The following is a 22,126-nucleotide window of genomic DNA, read 5'->3' as shown; positions in this document are numbered from 1 at the left end:
AACATTTTGAAGCCGAGCCATTTGCTCGTGCTCTGCTGCGCAGTACAGTCATGTCTGACTAAGATCATAACATGGTGTCAGAAGTGCTTCAACACTGTCAGAGTCAACAGGAGAGATTATTTCACAGAGGATAATAACGCTCCTTGAGTTGCCGGCGTTTACAGCGACAAAGAGTAGCTAGCTAACAGTTAACTGCTCTCCTAAGTCTCGTCATTGAGCAGCCCAAGACAAAGCCATTGATATGCATACTCACCTCGTTAACATCAGGACGGAATTCCGTTGGCCATACATCATTTTCACGCAGTCTTGGTCCGCTACTGGTTGGACAATGTCAGACACGACGACCACAAATGCCAGAAAGATAAATGTAATTTAATGTATAAAATGTCAACTGACTTAATAATAATAATAATAATAATAAACTTTATTTGAATAGCGCTTTTTAATACAAGTATTAAAGGGCTTCACATCATAACTGTAAAACCTTTTCACAGATCAGGGGATGCTAACATGTCGCTGTTAGGGTGGGCACCAACAACACACTCAGTTGTCTAGAACATCATTCTTTTGTTGTGGCAGTTCTTAGAGATGAGGAAGACTCGAGCTTAAATGTAGTTATCTCGAGTCTTTAAAACTCTAGAGTCGTTGTCATCACCTCAGCGGAAGTCTAATTAGCGTAATAAAAAAATCCCGATCAAAATCTGTCTGTTTAAGCTATAGAAATCTGTCTGTTAAAGCTATAGAAATCTGTCTGTTTAAGCTATAGATATCTGGGGTTTGCATGGGCTGCATCTCATGTGTTCTCCCTGACCTCTGCCTTGTTCTTGATGACAGAGGAGAAGCGGACCAGTTTAATCTCCTTGGCTTTCCCTCCTCTAGCGTCGTCCCACACATATTCAGGTGACAGCAGCTTGGTGGGCTTATTCTTCACCAGGTACCAGTTCAGGTGACTCTCCTCCTGCCACACAGCCTCCACACCCACAGACTTATCCACCTAAAGGGAGGGGGGGGGGGGAGAGAGGAAGAGGAAGAGGAAGAGGGGGGTGGGGACAGAGGAGTGAGATAGGGGGAGAGAGTGAGTGACTGCGTGCCTGCCTGCCTGCCTGCCTGCGTGCGTGTCGGAATGCCTTTCTGTCTGCATAACTGTCTGTCAGGTGTGAGTGAGCGTTTGCCTGCCTGCGTGCGTGCTTGCCTGCCTGAGTGTGTGAGTGCCTACCTCCAGGTGCTCCCTGCACGTCTTGGTCAGCCTGTGAACATCCTCCAGCGCTCCTCCGAATATGTTGGCCTGGTAGTAGAAGTCTCCCTGGTCCTCGGGTACAGAGGCTGTGGAGACAGTCCGCCGCTCGTAGGGGTACTGGCTCCGGGGGTACATGTAGAACCTGCAAGATACAAGACAATTTTGTATTGATATTTTATTTAACCAGGAACATACCCTTACTAAGGTCACGGTAAAACTTTATTTGGACAGTCTGTAGAGCACCTACGAATGTACTATCAGTAACATTTCAACTAATTATATACTAGCCCTAACTCTGAACTTAATCCTCACCCTAAACATAACCCTAACCCTCACCCTAAACATAACCCTAACCCTAACCCCCCTAAACATAACCCTAGCCTCAACCCTTGCTTAGCAACAGATGTTTTGATGGTCATACTATCTGTAGAGTATCAACAGATGGAAAATCTTGTTGCCACTCCGTGTCACATTTTTTGGCCTTTTCCAAACAAAGAATCGATTTCAACTGCCTCTGAGCGATGAGCCCAGCCTAGGAGACTGTATATTAAAACGGGACAGTCTAGCGAATTCAGCAATTGTGGTTATATCTAGCTGTGAAATTATAGGCCGGATTTAGAGCTCTCAACATGAAAAAAAATCTGAAATAATTTAGTAGAATTGAAACACAACCACTTTCACAGAGGGACGAAAGCTGAAGTTGTCACGAGTCTGCAGACATTCAAATGGTGCTTCTGCGTCGCTCAGAGGACTCTTGGTAGAAAATGCCGTTAGTTATATGAAATGGGGACTAATTTGTACTGTCACCAAATATGATCATATTTGTTTTACAGTTATAAGAAAACCTTAGTAAGTTGTTTATTATTTGATTGTTACTATAATTAGAAAGCATTTCAGTAATTTCAAGCCCCATTTCCCCACTTTTGTTTTATAGAGAGAAAATCAAACTCAGCAACAACAAAAAAACATCCTCTCACTGTCAACTGTGTTTATTTCAGCAAACTTAACATGTGTAAATATTTGTATGGACATAAGATTCAACAACAGACATAAACTGAACAAGTTCCACAGCCATGTGTAACGACCGTCGTCGCAATGAGACCAAGGTGCAGCCGAGGATGTGTTCATCATAAAGGATTTTAATAAACGAATGAACACTACAAACAAAACACGAAAAGAAACAACAGCCAAACAGTCCTGTCAGGATTAACACAAACCTAGACAGAAAATAATCACCCACAAACCCCAAAGGAAAAACAGGCTGCCTATGTATGACTCTCAATCAGCAACAACGATCTACAGCTGTTCCTGATTGAGAGCCGCCACACACGGCCAAACCAAAGAAACAAACCAACATAGAAAAATAAACATAGAACGCCCACCCATGTAACACCCTGGCCTAACCAAAATAAAGAACAAAAAAACCCTCTATGGCCAGGGCGTTACACCATGTGACTAACAGAAATAGAATAATGTGTCCCTGAACAAAGGGGGTGGGGGGTTAAAATCAAAAGTAACAGTCAATATCTGGTGTGGCCAACAGCTGCATTAAGTACTGCAGTGCATCTCCTCCTCATGGACTGCACCAGATTTTCCAGTTCTTGCTGTGAGATGTAACCCCACTCTTCCACCAAGGCACCTACAAGTTCCCGGACATTTCTGTGGGGAATGGCCCTAGCCCTCACCCTCCGATCCAACAGGTCCCAGACGTGCTCAATGGGATTGAGATCCGGGCTCTTCGCTGGCCATGGCAGAACACGGACATTCCTGTCTTGCAGGAAATCACACACAGAACGAGCAGTATGGCTGGTGGCATTGTCTTGTTGGAGGGTCATGTCAGGATGATCCTGCAGGAAGGGTACCACATGAAGGAGGAGGATGTCTTCCCTGTAATGCACAGAGTTGAGATTGCAGGAAATGACAAAAAGCTCAGTCAGATGATGCTGCAACACACAAAACTAGACCATGATGGACCCTCCACCTCCAAATCGATCCCGCTCCAGAGTACAGGCCTCTGTGTAATACTCATTCCTTCGACGATAAACGCGAATCTGAACATCACCCCTGGTGAGACAAAACCCCGACTCGTCAGTGAAAAGCACTTTTTGCCAGTCCTGTCTGGTCCAGCGACAGTGAGTTTGTGCCCATAGGCGACTTTGTTGCCGGTGATGTCTGGTGAGGACCTGCCTTACAACAGGCCTACAAGCCCTCAGTCCTGCCTCTCTCAACCTATTACGGACAGTCTGAGCACTGATGGAGAAATTGTGCATTCCTGGTGTAACTCGGGCAGTTGTTGCCGCCATCCTGTACCTGTCCCGCAGGTGTGATGCTCGGATGTACCGATCCTGTGCAGGTGTTGTTACACGTGGTCTGCCACTGCGAGGACGATCAGCTGTCCGTCCTGTCTCCCTGTAGCGCTGTCTTAGGCGTCTCACAGTACGGACATTGCAATTTATTGCCCTGGCCACATCTGCAGTCCTCATGCCTCCTTGCAGGATGCCTAAGGCAGGTTCACGCAGATGAGCAGGGACCCTGGGCATCTTTCTTTTGGTGTTTTCAGAGTCAGTAGAAAGGCCTCTTTAGTGTCCTAAGTTTTCATAACTGTGACCTTAATTACCTTCCGTCTGTAAGCTGTTAGTGTCTTAATGACCGTTCCACAGGTGCATGTTCATTAATTGTTTATGGAAGCATGGGACACAGAATTTAAACCCTTTACAATGAAGATCTGTGAAGTTATTTGGATTTTTACGAATTAGCAAAAAAAGAAACATCCCTTTTTCAGGATGAGTTTATATATTTTATTTGAATATTTTTCATAATATTTGTATTATGCAATTTATAATTATGTTTACCAGAAAGGTGAGTTCCAGACCTTTCTAGAACTATGCAGCATTACTAGTTATTGTTTACGGCCATCTTATGAAAAACAGTTACTTTTGGGGATGTCCATTTAGGCGTAAATCTACATTTTGCCACGTTCAAGTTAAAGGACAAGTTTTATTTTTTATAACCAATTAAAAAATACACTACATGACCAAACGTACGTGGACACCTGCTTTATCGAACATCTCATTCCAAAATCGTGGGCATTAATATGCAGTTGCTCCCCACTTAACAGCCTCCACTCTTCTGGGAAGGCTTTCCACTAGATTTTGGAACATTGTTACGAGGACTTGCTTCCATTCAGCCACAAGAGCATTCGTGAGGTCGGGCACTGATGTTAGGCGATTAGTCCTGGCTGGCAGTCGGCATTCCAATTCATCCCAAAGGCGTTCCATGGGGTTGAGGTCAGGGGTCTGTGCAGGCCAGTCAAGTTCTTCCACACCAATCTCGACAAACCATTTCATTATGGACCTCGCTTTGTGTCGGACTGCCAGATGGTGACGTGTGATTCATCACTCTAGAGAACGCATTTCCACTGATCCAGAGTCCAATGGCGGCGAGCTTTACACCTCTCGAGCTGACACTTGGCATTGCGCATGGTGATCTTAGGCTTGTGTGTGGCTGCACGGCCATTGGAAACCCATTTCATGAAGCTCCCGAAGAACAGTTCTTGTGCTGATGTTGCTTCCAGAGGCAGTTTGGAACTCAGTAGTGAGTGTTGCAACCGAGGACAAACGATTTAAACGCGCTACGCGCTTCAGCACTCGGCTGTCCCATTCTGTGAGCTTGTGTGACCTACCACTTTGCGGCTGAGCCGTTGTTGTTCCTAGACATTTCCACTTCACAATAACAGCATTTACAGTTGACTGGGGCAGTTCTAGTAGGGCAGATATTTGACAAACTGACTTGTTGGAAAGGTGGCATCCTTTGACGATGCCACGTTGAAAGTCACTGAGCTCTTCAGTAAGGCCATTCTACTGCCAATGTTGTCTATGGAGATTGCATGGCTGTGTGCTCTATTTTATACACCTGTCAGCAACAAGTGTGGCTGAAATAGCCGAATCCAATGATTTGAAGGGGTGTCCACATACTTTTGTATATACAGTGCATTCGGAAATGATTCAGACCCCTTGACTTTTTCCACATTTAGTTACATTACAGCCTTATTCTAAAATGGATTAAATATGTGTTTCCCCTTTAAGTAGCTATTACGTGTTTAAGTATTAACAGGTGTGGACGCTGGCCCTTTAAGTATGTAGGTAAGTAAGCATTACCAGGGGTGGATGGCGGCCACCAGTCTCCCCAGCGCCTCGGACCCCACACGGCCATGGAACCTCATGTCTACATCCAGGCAGAAGATGTAGTGCGCCTCCCGGTGGATGTGATCCTCAATGGCAGTCTGCTCACAAATAGATGGTTGGTGGATGTTCAGTAGAACTTCAATCAATCAAACAAATCAATCAATCAAAGTTGATTGTCCTCAGATGTAAATCTGGTTTGCAGGCAGGGTTAAAATGATAAATACACAGTCCATACAATCTACTGTCAACAACATTTAAACTAACTAGTATGCACTAGTAGGCATATCCTCTTAACTGTAACTCTACAAAGCTGTTGCCTATTATCAACACTTGATATTTTGTTGATAGTTGGGACATCTGTAGGGAGCTACTACTACATTTTCACATTTAAATGCCTAGTTAAATAAAGGTTAAAATTTTTATTAAAATAAAATTTTGCAGATGCACTTATCCAGACCGACTTACAGGAGCAATTAGGGTTAAGTGCCTTGCTCAAGGGCACAGACAGATTTTTCATGTAGTCGGCTTGGGGATTCAAACCAGTGACCTTTCAGTTACTGGCCCAACGCTCTTAAATACCACCACCACCACCACCACCACCACCACCACCACCACCACCACCACCACTACTACTACTACTACTACTACTACTACTACTACTACTACTAATCTAATAATATGAATAGTTCATGAATAATAAACTAAATAACTCATAATGTAATAATAATATGAATAAAGTGTGACCTGGATGAGCTCCATGCGGCGGAGGGATATCTCCTGCCAGCGGTCGAACTTCGGCACCCTCACGATGCTGAGCAGCCTGCCGACACCAAGAGTCACGTTGCTAGGCACATCGCCGGGCAGGTCGGTAAACACGTAGTAGTGCACATCCAGCCCCACCTGGAATCACATGTCAATTAAATTGGATGGAATTTGTAATGAATTGTGTTACTTTTAAATGTAATAACATTTAATTTAATCTGGACCAATGAATAACATCACACGGGCAGGAGGATTTAATCCTACATCATCACTCCTACAGCAGTCTTTATAAATATGGGTCCAGATTTACTCCTTTTAAAACTGTCTTCTAAATGATACACACACACACACACACACGTTCAGAAGTTTGTGGTCACTTAGAAATGTCCTTGTTTTTGAAAGAAATGCAAGTTTTTGTCCATTAAAATAACATCAAATTGATCAGAAATACAGTGTGGACATTGTTAATGTTGTAAATGACTATTGTTGCTGGAAACGGCAGATTTCTTTATGGAATATCTACATAGGCGTACAGAGGCCCATTATCAGCAACCATCACGTCTGTGTTCCAATGGCACGTTGTGTTAGCTAATCCAAGTTTATCATTTTAAAAGGCTAATTGGTCATTAGAAAACCCTTTTGCAATTATGTTAGCACAGCTGAAAACTGTTGTTCTGATTAAAGAAGCAATAAAACTGGCCTTCTTTAGACTAGTTGAGTAACAGCGCAAACTGGCTCTAACCTGAATAGAAAGTGGGAGGCCCCAGTGCACAACTGAGCAATAGGACAAGTACATTAGTGTCTAGTTTGAGAACAAGATGCCTCACAAGTCCTCAACTTGCAGCTTCATTAAATAGTACCCGCAAAACACCAGTCTCAAAGTCAACAGGCGACTCCGGGATGCCGGCCTTCTAGGCAGAGTTGCTCTGTCCAGTGTCTGTGTTCTTTTGCCCGTCTTTCTTTTTATTGGCCAGTCTGAGATATGGCTTTTTCTTTGCAACTCTGCTGTTCTGTGAAGGGAGTAGGACACAGCGTTGTACGAGATCTTCAGTCTCTTGGCAATTTCTCACATGGAATAGCATTCATTTCTCAGAACAAGAATAGACTGACGAGTTTCAGAAAAAAAGGTCTTTGTTTCTGGCCATTTTGAGCCTGTAATCGAACCCAGAAATGCTGATGCTCCAGATACTCAACTAGTACGAGGATAGTGAGAGGACATCAGTCTGGAGAAAGCTATAAAATCATCTCAAAAAGATGAGTGCCATCATTCCAATGCGAGGCAAATCATTTACAAATGGAATGCATTTAACATGACAGTAACTCGGCCTAGAAGTGGACGCCCTTCCAAAATATCCCCAAGTGCCACAAGAACAATAATAAATCAGGTAAAAGCTAACCCAAACATAACATCTCCCTTGCTGCATCTCAGATAACTGTGCATGGTTCAACAATACGAAGAACACTGAATCGAAATGCCATTCATGGGAGTGTTGCTAGGAAGAAGCCTCTGCTGTCAAAAAATAACCAAACTGCCCGTCTTAACTTTGCCAGAGACCACCTCGACAAACCTGAAGGTTTCTGAAAGTCCATTCTCTGGACTGATGAGTCCAAAATGGACCTTTTTGGTCACAATCAACACCACTATGTTTGGCGAAAACCCAACACTGCCTACCACCAAAAGAACCTTATCCCAATAGCCAAGCATTTACTTGGAATGTCTTTATTACGAATTGGGGATTAGATAAGGATTTTATGTTTATTTTAATATTTTATAGCTAAATAATGACCAGCCTTGTAGGGTTCACATACTTTCAAGCAGCACTGTGTGTGTGTGTAATATATATATATATATATATATATATATATATATATATATATATATATATATATATATATATATATATATATATATATATATATATATATATATATATATATATATATATATAATATATATATAAATAAATAAATAAATAAATAAAACACACACACACACACAAACTATTGTTATCCCTGGACCTTCTTTATATTATACCAGTCAATCCGTTTGATAGATAGTTCTGGATTCTCACCATGAAGTGCTTCTCAGCTGACTCTAAGAAGTCACGGAGAAAACGAGTGTATCTGTAAGGAAGAATAGAGATGAAAAACATATACAGAACCAGTCAAAGGTTTGGACACACCTACTCATTTAATGGTTTTTCTTTATTTTTACTATTTTCTACATTGTAGAATAATAATGAAGACATCCAAACTATGAAATAACACATATGTAATCATGTAATAACCAAAAAACATTCCCAGGACATAGACATATCTGATATTGGCAGAAAGCTTAAATTCTTGTTAATCTAACTGCACTGTCCAATATACAGTAGCTATTACAGTGAAATAAAACCATGCTATTGTTTGAGGAAAGTGCACAGTTATGAACTTGAAAAGTTATTAATAAACCAATTAGGTACATTTGGGCAGTCTTGATACAACAATGTGAACAGAAATACAATGGTTCATTGGGTCAGTCTAAAGCATTGCCCATACATTGCTGCCATCTAGTGACCCAAATCTAAATTGTGCCTGGGCTGGAAGACGGTACAACATTTTTTTACAAAAAAACGCATGTTTTTTTCTTTGTATTATCTTTTACCAGATCTAATGGTGTTATATTGTCCTACATTCACTTCACATTTCCACAAACTTCAGTGTTTCCTTTCAAATGGTATCAAGAAAATGCATATCCTTGCTTCAGGTCCTGAGCTACAGGCAGTTAGATTTGGATATGTCAATTTAGGTGAAAATTGAAAAAAGGGACGATCCTTAGACATGAAGGTCAGTCAATCCGGAAAACTTTGAAAGTTTCTTCAAGTGCAGTCACAAAAACCATCAAACACCATGATGAAACTGGCTCTCTTGAGGACTGCCACAGGAAAGGAAGACCCAGAGTTATCTCTGCTGCAGAGGATAAGTTCATTAGAGTTACCAGCCTCAGAAATTGCAGCCAAAATAAATGTTTCACAGAGTTCAAGAAACAGACACATCTCAACATCAACTGTTCAGAGGAGACTGCGTGAATCAGGCCTTCATGGTCGAATTGCTGCAAGGAAACCACTACTAAAGGACACCAATAAGAAAGAGACTTGCTTGGGCCAAGAAACACGAGCAATGGACATTAGACCGGTGGAAATCTGCCCTTTGGTCTTATGAGTCCAAACTTTAGGTTTTTGGTTCCAACCGCCATGTCTTCGTGAGATGCAGAGTAGGTGAAGGAATGATCTCCGCATGCGTGGTTCCCAACGTGAAGCATGGAGGAGGAGGAGTGATGGTGTGGGGGTGCTTGCTGGTGACACTGTCAGTGATTTATTTAGAATTCAAGGCACACTTAACCAGCATGGCTACCACAGCATTCCGCAACGATACGCCATCCCATCTGGTTTGCGCTTACTGGGACGGTTATTTGTTTTTCAACAGGACAATGATCCAACACACTTCCAGGCTGTGTAAGGGCTATTTGACCGAGAAGGAGAGTGATGAAGTGCTGCATCAGATGACCTGGCCTCCACAATCACCTGACCTCAACCCAATTGAGATGGTTTGGGATGAGTTGGACCACAGAGTGAAGGAAAAGCAGCCAACGAGTGCTCAGCATATGTGGGAACTCCTTCAAGACTGTTGGAAAAGCATTCCTCATGAAGCGGTCATCAAGGCAAAGGGTGGCTACTTTGAAGAATGTAAAATATTAAATATATTTTGATTTGTTTAACACTTTTTTTGTTACTACATGATTCCACATGTGTTATTTCATAGTTTTGATGTCGTCACTATTATTCTACAATGTAGAAAATAGTACAAATAAAGAAAAACCCTTGAATGAGTAAGTGTGTCCAAACTTTTGACTGGTACATCGATGTGAAATGATTAAAGTTACTACATCTTCAATGATGGATAAAAAAAATAGACATGGAGAAAACAAGAAGGTGAAACATTCAGGTTGTAAATAATAAATAATGTGAAACGTTCAGGTAGGACAAGCAAGTGTGCCTGCAGGGGGAAATGTATGTAAAAGACACAGCTAGAGACAGACTGCATGCTTGTGACATGAGATGGCCTTATTCAGAAATATGAAGTCCATGTAGAGTTATAGTGCGTGTCCCAAACATGAACCTATTCTCTATATAGGACTCGGGTCAAAAGTAGAGCACTGCATAGGGAATAAGATGCCAGTTGACAAACAACCCCACTTACGAACGGTTTGAATAATGCAGACAGGCAACATAAAATGAGGTTATGATGAAGATAACATCAACCAAAGATATTAACACATGAGGTGAATGCATGTGGATAGGTGCATGCTTGTGTTAGTGGCAGCAGTCTTGACATTTCTTGTAGGTGATACATACACCACATAGGAAGTGATGTAACCATTGCCTTGGCAACAGGTTTCTACACATGGAATCTGTAACTTACTTCCCTACAGCAAACACAGTGGTAGCGATGGTGAGGTTGTGGGACCTGAAGGCCTCGTCTATGACCAGGGGATCAAAGGTCCCCTCCCAGACTATAGGAGCCAGCCATGGGGTTACAGTCAGCACGTCAGTCCTCCTGAATAGTAGTAATAATAATAACAACAACAGTAATAATAATAAGAAGAAGAAAATTAAATTTCCTGAAGAAAATGTGAGTGCTTACTAGCTTGTTTTAAAGTATTTATGGTTTTGCAGTAAGTTATAGTAGTGGTTGCGACTGCAGTAGAAATGGTTGTGACTGGTTATAGTTGAAAAAGTAGGTAAATAAAAACATTAATTGAATGATTGGTTGGTTGATAAGAAATTATAGCAGGAACATGTGAAAGTTGGTTTGGTGTCTAGCTTCCCAGTTTGAGAGTGACAATTATTGTTGGTGGGTTTATATGCTAATTTACGCACATTTAAATAGTTATAATTATAACGTTTTGAAAATGTTTGTAGTTGAAATGGCAGCTGAAATAGCATTGAATCCATGAAATTGCATGATAATTTATGAAAATGTACACTGTTTATAGTATTTAAAGGTTAGGATAGCCTGGAAGTTTTAAAGTTGGTCTTGTAGCTTAAATGGCCAAGGAGCAGGACCATTTTGAATAGCTACCACTGTATTCACATGGTAGTTATTCAAACCTATGTTAATTGATGTACATTTTAAATGGTTATAGTTGAAAAGGAATAGATAAATGGAATGCTTGAATAGTTCAAGAGTTACTGTTACTGTTACTGGGTTATTGAATGGAAATTTGAAGTTTGTTTGGAGCTTTTGGAGGTAGGAAAACCTCATGCTTGTTGCTTAGGTGGAGACTGGTTGAGCAGCTCAGTTAGATTGTATGGACATAAACAAATTACCAGTTTCCCAGCTTCAGACAATAACACATTCTTGACCAGGTACGGATGTCGCATTATCAAGGACCTCAGCCACCCGAGCCACAGCCTGTTCACCCCGCTATCATCCAGAAGGCGAGGTCAGTACAGATGCATCAAAGCTGGGACTGAGAAACTGAAAAACAGCTTCTATGGCAAGGCTATCAGACTGTTAAACAGCCATCACTAGTCGGCATCCATCCAGTACCCTGCCCTGAACTTAGTCACTAGCCGGCTACCACCCGGTTACTAAACCCTGCACCTTAGAACAGGGTTCCCCAACTCGTGGCCCACGGGCCGAAATTGGCCAGCAGGTTCTCTGACAAAAATAAATAAATCAATATATTATTTTACTTTCATTGTTGGACATAAAATACCGTAAATAAAAACTGGAAATCAGCTCCAAGTGATTTTAATTTAAGAAATCTGATCCCAGGTATTCCCATGCATAATAGAGAGACACGTGATTGTATACAAATGTAAGCAAGGTTTGAAATTATTGTGTTTCAGTCAAACATGATATCTGCTTGGGCTTCTTGCGGTCAATTTGCAGTCTACAAATTATTTATTCCTTAAAAATCTACACACAATAACAAAGCAAAAACATTCTTTTTTTAAATGTTTGCAAATGTATATAAAAAATATAAAACAGAAATATGTCATTTACATAAGTATTCAAACCCTTGGCTATAAGACTCAAAATTGAGCTCAGGTGCATCCTGTTTCCATTGATCATGCTTGAGATGTTTCTACAACTTGATTGGAGTCCGACTGTGGTAAATTCAATTGATTGGATATGATTTGGAAAGGCACACCTGTCTATATACGGTCCAACAGTTGACAGTGCATGTCAGAGCAGAAACCAAGAAATGAGGTCGAAGGAATTGTCCGTAGAACTCCAACAAAGAATTGTGTAAAAAGGCACAGATCTGGGGAAGGGTACCAAAAAATGTCTGCAGCATTGAAGGTTCCGAAGAACACAATGGCCTCCATCATTCTTAAATGGAAGAAGTTTGGAACCACCAAGACTCTTCCTAGAGCTGGCCGCCCAGCCAAACTGAGTAATCGGAGGAGAAGGGCCTTGGTTAGGGAGGTCACCAAGAACCCGATGGTCACTCTGACAGAGCTCCAGAGTTCCTCTGTGGAGATGAGAGAACCTTGCAGAAGGACAACCATCTCTGCAGCACTCCACCAATCAGGCCTTTATGGTAGAGTGGCCAGACGGAAGCCACTCCTCAGTAAAAAGCACATGACAACCCGCTTGGAGTTCGACAAAAGGCACCTAAAGGACTCTGACCATGAGAAACAAGATTCTCTGGTCTGATGAAGCCAAGATGGAACTCTTTTGCCTGAATGCCAAGTGTCACATCTGGAGGAAACCAGGTAGCGCTCATCACCTGGCCAATACTATCCCTACGGTGAAGCATGGTGGTGGCAGCATCATGCTGTGGGGATGTTTTTCAGCAGCAGGGACTGGGAGACTAGTCAGGATCAAGAGAAAGATGAATGCTAAAGTACAGAGATCCTTGATGAAAACCTGCTCCAGAGCGCTCAGGACCTCAGACTGGGGCTCACCTTTCAACAGGACAACAACCCTAAGCACAGTTTTTTTATTTTACCTTTATTTAACTAGGCAAGTCAGTTAGGAACAAATTCTTATTTACAATGACAGCCTAGGAACAGTGGGTTAATTGCCTTGTTCAGGGGCAAAATGACAGATTTTTACCTTGTCTGCTCTGTGATTTGATCTAGCAACCTTTCGGTTACTGGCCCAACCCTCTAACCACTAGGCTACCTGCCGCCCCCATAGCCAAGACAGCACAGGAGTGGCTTCGGGATGAGTCTCTGAATGTCCTTGAGTGGCCCAGCCAGAGCCAGGACCTGAACCCGATCGAACATCTCTGGAGAGACCTGAAAATAGCTGTGCAGCGACACTCCCCATCCAACCTGACAGATCTTGAGAGGATATGCAGAGAAGAATGGGAGAAATTCCCCAAAAACAGGTGTGCCAAGCTTGTAGCGTCATACCCAAGAAGACTCGAGGCTGTAATCGCTGCCAAAGGTGCTTCAATAAAGTACTGAGTAAAGGGTCTGAATGCTTATGTAAATCTTATACACTGCTCAAAAAAATAAAGGGAACACTAAAATAACACATCCTAGATCTGAATGAATGAAATAATCTTATTAAATACTTTTTTCTTTACATAGTTGAATGTGCTGACAACAAAAATCACGCAAAAATAATCAATGGAAATCCAATTTATCAACCCATGGAGGTCTGGATTTGGAGTCACACTCAAAATTAAAAGTGGAAAACCACACTACAGGCTGACCCAATTTTGATGTAATGTCCTTAAAACAAGTCAAAATGAGGCTCAGTAGTGTGTGTGGCCTCCACGTGCCTGTATGACCTCCCTACAGCGCCTGGGCATGCTCCTGATGAGGTGGCGGATGGTCTCCTGAGGGATCTCCTCCCAAACCTGGACTAAAGCATCCGCCAACTCCTGGACAGTCTGTGGTGCAACGTGGCGTTGGTGGATGGAGCGAGACATGATGTCCCAGATGTGCTCAATTGGATTCAGGTCTGGGGAACGGGCGGGCCAGTCCATAGCATCAATGCCTTCCTCTCGCAGGGACTGCTGACACACTCCAGCCACATGAGGTCTAGCATTGTGTTGCATTAGGAGGAACCCAGGGCCAACCGCACCAGCATATGGTCTCACAAGGGGTCTGAGGATCTCATCTCGGTACCTAATGGCAGTCAGGCTACCTCTGGCGAGCACATGGAGGGCTGTGCGGCCCCCCAAAGAAATGCCACCCCACACCATGACTGACCCACCACCAAACCGGTCATGCTGGAGGATGTTGCAGGCAGCAGAACGTTCTCCACGGCGTCTCCAGACTCTGTCACGTCTGTCACATGTGCTCAGTGTGAACCTGCTTTCATCTGTGAAGAGCACAGGGCGCCAGTGGCGAATTTGCCAATCTTGGTGTTCTCTGGCAAATGCCAAACGTCCTGCACGGTGTTGGGCTGTAAGCACAACCCCCACCTGTGGACGTCGGGCCCTCATACCACCCTCATGGAGTCTGTTTCTGACCGTTTGAACAGACACATGCACATTTGTGGCCTGCTGGAGGTCATTTTGCAGGGCTCTGGCAGTGCTCCTCCTGCTCCTCCTTGCACAAAGGCGGAGGTAGCGGTCCTGCTGCTGGGTTGTTGCCCTCCTACAGCCTCCTCCACGTCTCCTGATGTACTGGCCTGTCTCCTGGTAGCGCCTCCATGCTCTGGACACTACGCTGACAGACACAGCAAACCTTCTTGCCACAGCTCGCATTGATGTGCCATCCTGGATGAGCTGCACTACCTGAGCCACTTGTGTGGGTTGTAGACTCCGTCTCATGCTACCACTAGAGTGAAAGCACCGCCAGCATTCAAAAGTGACCAAAACATCAGCCAGGAAGCATAGGAACTGAGAAGTGGTCTGTGGTCACCACCTGCAGAACCACTCCTTTATTGGGGGTGTCTTGCTAATTGCCTATAATTTCCACCTGTTGTCTATTCCATTTGCACAACAGCATGTGGAATTTATTGTCAATCAGTGTAGCTTCCTAAGTGGACAGTTTGATTTCACAGAAGTGTGATTGACTTGGAGTTACATTGTGTTGTTTAAGTGTTCCCTTTATTTATTTATTTTTTATTTTTTTGAGCAGTGTATTTCAGTTTATTTTTTATGGTTTGCAAACATTTCTAAAAACCTCTTCTTGCTTTGTCATTTGGGGGTATTTGTGTAGATTGATGAGGAATAAAAACTATTTAATCAATAAGGTTGTAACATAAAATGTTTAAAAAAAAAGTTGGGGGCTGAATACTTTCTGAATGCACTGTATATACTGTCATGTGATAAAGTAACTACACCCCTGGAAAGTGGTGTATTTATTTTAATTTTTTTACATATTCCCCTGCCTACAAGGCCAGCATCCCGGAGTCGCCTCTTCACTGTTGACATTGAGACTGGTGTTTGCGGGTACTATTTAATGAAGCTGCCAGTTGAGGACTTGTGAGGCGTCTGTTTCTCAAATTAGACACCCTAATGTACTTGTTCTCTTGCTCAGTTATGTACCGGGGCCTCCCACACCTCTTTCTATTCTGGTTATAGTCAGTTTGCGCATTCAGGGCTCGAAGCACCCAGTTTATAATATAATACAAAATTCAAACAATAGAATACAGCTCTATTGTAATGCTGTCGTCTGCATGTGCTGCCACTTACACTGGTTCCATAAGCGTGGCTTGCTTGCCCTGTAATCTGAAAAACACGGGGAGCAGGTTTACTTTTTGCAGAAACAGACTGGCACTGAGATAATAATAAAATGTTGAAGGCTAAGACTTGCTTGGCGTACCAGTCTGTTTGTGCCATCATGCCACTTCTTGTCATGTTTGGGATGAAAAGGAGTGGCACGATTGCACAAACAGATCTGGGACCAGGCTATGGTTGGTTGATGAAGTAATGAAATGGTATTAATAGTATAAAGAGTACAGTGCAGTATGGTGCAGGTTCAGCAGGTGTGTACAGTCAGTACCCACACATACTCACTCACCTGTGATTCAGCACAACCTGGTGATTCACCTGGCGCCATGTTAACCCCTCATAATTCTCACTGGGACCCTCACTGACAGATAGACAGCAGAGAAAGAAGAGAGAGAGTGGTTCAGTTAGTAGAGCATGGCGCTTGCAACACCAGGGTTGTGGATTTCTCCCATTCGTCTCTGCAGATCCTCTCAAGCTCTGTCAGGTTGGATGAGGAGCGTTGCTGCACAGCTACTATCAGATCTCTCCAGAGATGTTTGATCGGGTTCAAGTTCGGGCTCTGGCTGGGCCACTCAAGGACATTGAAACGCAAAGCCACTCCTGCTTTGTCTTGGTTGTGTGCTTAGGGTCATTGTTCTGTTGGAAGGTGAACCTTCAACCCAGTCTGAGGTCCTGAGCACTCTGGATCAAGTTACCATTAAGGATCGCTCTGTACTTTGCTCCGTTCATGTTTGCCTCAATCCTGACTAGTCTCCCAGTCCATCGCGCTGAAAAACATCTCCCACAGCATGATGCTGCCACCACCATGCTTCACCGTAGGGATGGTGCCAGGTTTCCGCCAGATGTGACGCTTGGCATTCAGGCCAAAGAGTTCAATCTTGGTTTCATCAGACCAGATAATTGTTTCTCATTTCTCATGGTCTGAGAGTCTTTAGGTGCCTTTTGGCAAACTCCAAGCGGGCTGTCATGTGCCTTTTACTGAGGAGTGGCTTCCGTCTGGCCACTTTACCATAAAGGCCTGATTGGTGGAGTGCTGCAGAGATGGTTGTACTTCTGGAAGTTTCTCCCATCTCCACAGAGGAACTCTAGAGTTCTGTCAGAGTTTATCAGGTTCTTCAGCTCTAGGAAGTCTTGGTGGTTCCATACATCTTCCATTAAGAATTATGGAGGCCACTGTGTTCTTCGGCACCTTCAGTGCAGCAGAATTATTTTTGGTACCCTTCCCAGATCTGTGCCTCGACACAATCCTGTCTTGGAGCTCTACGGACAATTCCTTCGACCTCAAGGCTTGGTTTTTGCTCCGACATGCACTGTCAACTGTGGGACTTTATATAGACAGGTGTGTGCCTTTGGTAAATTCAATTGATTGGACAGATTTTCAAACAGGTGAACACCAATCAAGTTGTATAAACATCAAAGATGATCAATGGAAATCGGATGAGCTCAATTTCGTGTCTCACAGAAAAGGGTCTGAATACTTATGTAAATAAGGTATGTGACTTTTATTAGTTAATACATTTGCAAAAATTTCTTAAAACCTGTTTTCACTTTGTCATCATGAGGTATTGTGTGTAGCTAGCTGAGGATTTTTTGTTTAATCAATTTTAGAATGAGGCTGTAATGAAATGTGGAAAAAGTAAATGGGGTCTGAATACTTTCCGAAGGCACTGAATGTCAGTAACCCTGGTATTATCTACTGGGTTTACAGTGCCCTCCGTAATTACTGGGACAGTGCAGCATGTTTTCTTCCTTTGGCTCTATACTTCAAGACTTTGGATTTGAAATCAAACAATGACTATGAGGTTAAAAGGGGAATGGAAACATTTTAGGAAGTAAATCTAAGCAGAGATGTATTCAATCCACTATTACTAAACATGTCCATTTAACATTAAAAAAAACATTTTATATTTAGTATTTTGATCGTCAACAAGGTTTATTTGAGCTATGGTCAGCGCCATTTTAAATTGCCATAGTAATGACGTCACTGGTAGGAATCAGCAAATTGTCTGTGGTATTGAGTTTTCGCACGGAGGGTGAGTCGAAGAGAGTGAGGTTAGGTGTGGACAACAAGTAGTAATTCAAACATGAACTGTATAGAGCCAGGCTGTATGAATTGGCTCCCAAAAAAATCCCTCGGTAAACTACCATCGGCTGCCCAAGGACCCACTTTTGAAGAAGTGGCTCCATGTCCTGAAGAGCAAAGACGTGCCAGCTCGAGCCAGCAGGATCTGCAGACATCACCTCGCAGAGGGAGACTTCACGATGAAGGGCACTTTCGATGTGGCAACCGGGAGTTTCCGAATGGAAAGGAGTCATTGGCCTACATTGAAACCCTCTGCTTGCGCCTCCATTTGACATTGAGGGTTATGGTGTAGGGGTTACTGACCGACCATCATCAACATCGCTGACTTTGGAGTCAAGCAAAAGTGACTGAATGGAGGAGGCGATGCGAGTCAATGCAATGGAGCCTGAGGTAATGCTAACCAATCATGACTGTTGTTGACTAGGCTAGTCTTAGACACTGGACAACTTTGTTGCAACTCTATTTGAAGGTAACTAGCTAATTGCGTCTGAAGTGTTTTGTGTAACACCCCACAGCAAATAACGTTGCTAACTGCAACTAAAATTGAAACACAATTTATCCGTGTACCCATGTTATTAGGTAACATTAGTTACTGTAGCTAGCTTCCACCTCAGATAGTCAAGTACTGTAATACATTTCGTTTACAGATTTGTTGTTTTAATGTTTTGTTAACTCCACCTCATTTAGCTAGACTGAACACATAGCTAATGTTTGCTGAAAAATAAATGTCCCTGTATTTGCTGTGTGTGTGTGTGTGTGTGTGTGTGTGTGTGTGTGTGTGTTGACAAAGCATACAACAGGTAGCTTGTTAATGACAACTGATATATTTGGGTTCAGTTGTCTTAACAAAGCGTTTGTTTGTTTTCAGGATGACATCTCCATCCCGGAAAATGTTTTCATCCTGGAGGAGACTGTGCAGGAGGCAGGTGATACATGCAAATAAATGTTATTTCTAAGGCTATTGCTTATTTCAAGTATATGCAGTGATTGTTTAATATAACTATAGCCTAATCGATGCCTTGTTTTCTACCAACAGGAAAGAACAGTTAGTACAGCATCCCAAACTGACCCCTAGGTGCCAGACTGTTCCTGTGCTGCGGTGGAGAAGAGGTCCACTGAGAGCATCACTAAAGAGCTCAGCTAGATTGCGCTCACGACCATCAGTATACAACCGAGTCCTGCCCCTATACGCCACAGATGGAGCTGATGGAGAGTGAGATCAGTGAAGATCAGAACCCGCTGTATGAACCTGAGAGCTCAGAATCACAATCACCACAGTGCGAGTCAAGATATACTATTAATCACTTTGGGGGAGCGGGCTGGTGTTCCGAAAATGGAGAAGGAGCAGGTCATTCAACAGCGAATTAAAAAGATACACCCACCCATAAAGGGAATTGGAGTGAAATAGTTTTTCCAGATTTTTTTTTTTTTTTTACTTGTTTCAATGGATGTGCTACCCTGTATTGGTTCTTCTGTTCCGACTCTCTCTCAACCCTATTAATGCTCAGCTATGAAAAGCCAACTGACATTTTCTCCTGAGGTGTTGAACTGTTGCACCCTCTATAGCCACTGTGGTTATTATTTTGATGTAAAAAGGGCTTTTGTAAAATACATTTGATTGATTGTTTGCTGTGCTGGTTACTGTGTATTCACTAACTTTCTGAATGACGGAAATGTTTATAGTATCTGTAACATATCTTGGTGTGTATTTAATCTGCATCTTAACTTCTTAAAGTGGCAATCAGCAGTAGAAACAATAAAGTGTCTCCCTGCTCCTCTTTCGGTAAAAAGCTGAGGGATGGGACTAGAGAAATGTAACCACTCAAATTCATAGACATAGCTATAGATGCAAGGACTGACCATCCATGATATCAAAATTGTAATCCTGTTTCTATTATCTGTTTCCACTACCATGTACCCAGTTCGCTTTGGATAAAGGTGTCTGCTAAATGGCATAATGTTAAAATCTACTTTGACTCTGCCAACTAGTTGCCCGTGTGTGTACCATTCCTTTCCAATAGATGGCAGCAAAAGCTAGTTGAAGTCCCTGCTCTAGCGACAGGGGATTAGTGCGCACTGAAAGTAGTTCACTTCAAAGCAAGTTTACCTGGTTACACTTGAACTTGTTGTAATAGTGGACAAGCTAACTAACACTATTTTTTACAAACGACCCAGGCATTAGGTCTATGTCTTAGGCTAGGCTAGATATACTAAATTACTTTTATTCTGTGCCTTTGCTTCTGGCTATGCGCGCTTTATGGAAGAAACTGCAGGGATGAGACGCCGTACACCTCGTCCAATTCTCCGTTGTGCCGAAAGGGTGAACTAGCGATAAACTGCCTGCCTGTATGCTTTGCCAACAAAATCATAAGAAAAATTATTCTGATACCGAAACTAAATCACAATGTATTTATAAGGAGCACGCCCCATTATTGGTTAGAATGAGATTTCATTAATCACGATGCTGTCTGCGATTCCAACTCTGGTCGTCTTAAGGTAAATGTGTTACCAAAGTGCCAAACAGCGCTGACGATAAACATCTTTATAGGACACACACATACATACATATACATACATACATACATACATACATATATACACACACACACACACACATATATATATATATATATATATAGGAACACCATGTTTTACAGCCACCATCCACTGGGACTTTGTACTGTATCGCCACCATCTCTCTACAACACACACACTCCTAGTCTAGCCATTACTTGGCAGTATCCCCACTCACACCAGTTTGTGTTTGCCTACGCCAACCCTCTAGCTGAGGTGTTTCAGGCGGCATATCTGTGTTGCGACTGCTACGAGAACGAACTCTTTAATCAGGGGCAACGATCGGCTCAAACATGAACGGCTTCAGTAGGTTTATTGGCTCCCTAACTAACAATTATTTCATTCTCTGTAATAAACTCATTCTCAGACTTTGAGCTACTCTGTAAATCCAGCCATTTTGTGGTGTTCCAAAATGTCCTCTCCTGCCAGTGACGCAACAATGCCAATATGGCGATTTACAGTTACAGTTAGATGGCGTTCTATATCATAGTGTTTCCGTTCCCCTTTAAATACTTTTTGTACATAGTCCCCCCATTTTAGGGGAGAAAGGAATATTGGGACAAATTCACTTATGTGTATTTAAGCAGTATAAAGTTATGTATTTGGTCCCATATTCATAGCATGCAATGATTACATCAAGCTTGTGACTACACATTTGCTGGATACATTTGCTGGTATCATCCACATTAATGTCTAAGTGTTTAGAAACAAATTATACTTATTTATCATAAAAGTGACTCCAAAATGACACAGCACATTATTTACCATTCATTTGTATTGGGCACAAAATAATCTGAAACACAATTAAAACAAACAGCATATGCATCCAACAAATGTGTAGAACTTTAGCCACACCTTACAGCACAGCATTCACCCAGCATTAGCCACACCTTACAGCACAGCTTTCACCCGGCATTAGCCACACCTTACAGCACAGCTTCCACCCAGCATTAGCCACACCTTACAGCACAGCTTTCACCCAGCATTAGCCACACCTTACAGCACAGCTTTCACCCAGCATTGTAATACATGTTTTCTTACTTGAGAGAGACAGATGTCCTCTCACGATGCGCAAGCCTTTGATGAGGAGAATAAAAAAATGAAAACAACAACAATAGTGATGACAATAAAAACTCAAAAAGGTTCCAATGTAGGCTACAGCTTCTAAAATGTCATTACCAGCAGAGAACCATTCCCCCAGCCATTACTAAAGCAAGTAGCAAGTGTTCACGTTCTGGAGAAGAAGAAACAAAACTGTCATTAACAACCAACAATATGAGATGAAGGAAAAGTCATTTCTGCTAAATAAGAAGTACTGTAACTACAGTACCAGTCAAAGTTTGGACACACCTACTCATTCAAGAGTTTCTTTATTTTTAATACTTCCTACATTGTAGAATAATAGTGAAGACAACAACTATAAAATAACACATATGACTCCTCTAACACTGAGATGCAGTGCCTTAGACCACTGCGCCACTCGGGAGCCCCATGACGATACAAGCTTGGCACACCTGTATTTGGGGAGTTTCTCCCATTCTTCTCTGTAGATCCTCTCAAGCTCTGCCAGGTTAGATGGGGAGCATTGCTGC

General features: G+C 42.5%; 1 protein-coding gene and 1 long non-coding RNA gene across 3 annotated transcripts in view; one reads left to right on the top strand and one right to left on the bottom strand.

Annotated features, from left to right (window-relative positions):
• Positions 1–202: 202 nt before the first annotated feature.
• Positions 203–22,126, bottom strand: part of LOC115204593 (globoside alpha-1,3-N-acetylgalactosaminyltransferase 1-like) — a 42,163-nt gene continuing 20,239 nt past the window's right edge. The window contains exons 2-12 of one of the 2 annotated variants that reach the window (XM_029770258.1): positions 21,714–21,768; positions 21,576–21,611; positions 16,167–16,238; positions 15,839–15,874; positions 10,648–10,782; positions 8,256–8,307; positions 6,166–6,321; positions 5,395–5,519; positions 1,217–1,379; positions 812–994; positions 203–317 (exon numbers count right to left, since the gene is read on the bottom strand). In XM_029770258.1, coding sequence (XP_029626118.1) covers positions 315–317; positions 812–994; positions 1,217–1,379; positions 5,395–5,519; positions 6,166–6,321; positions 8,256–8,307; positions 10,648–10,782; positions 15,839–15,874; positions 16,167–16,238; positions 21,576–21,611; positions 21,714–21,768 — 1,016 coding nt within the window. In that variant the 3' untranslated portion in view covers positions 203–314. Of the gene's footprint in view, positions 318–399; positions 995–1,216; positions 1,380–5,394; positions 5,520–6,165; positions 6,322–8,255; positions 8,308–10,647; positions 10,783–15,838; positions 15,875–16,166; positions 16,239–21,575; positions 21,612–21,713; positions 21,769–22,126 lie in introns of those variants that run through there. The other variant, XM_029770257.1, reaches the window with a different exon arrangement.
• On the top strand, positions 17,780–19,948 carry LOC115204594 (uncharacterized). Its single transcript, XR_003880401.1, has 3 exons — positions 17,780–18,350; positions 18,829–18,886; positions 18,997–19,948. It is a non-coding gene; the product is annotated as an uncharacterized LOC115204594 (long non-coding RNA).

The sequence above is a fragment of the Salmo trutta genome, chromosome 12 (genome assembly GCF_901001165.1).
Source record: "Salmo trutta chromosome 12, fSalTru1.1, whole genome shotgun sequence".
NCBI lineage: Eukaryota > Metazoa > Chordata > Actinopteri > Salmoniformes > Salmonidae > Salmo > Salmo trutta.
Note: the sequence above shows the minus strand (reverse complement) of the source record. Positions and strands in the feature narration are given on the sequence as shown.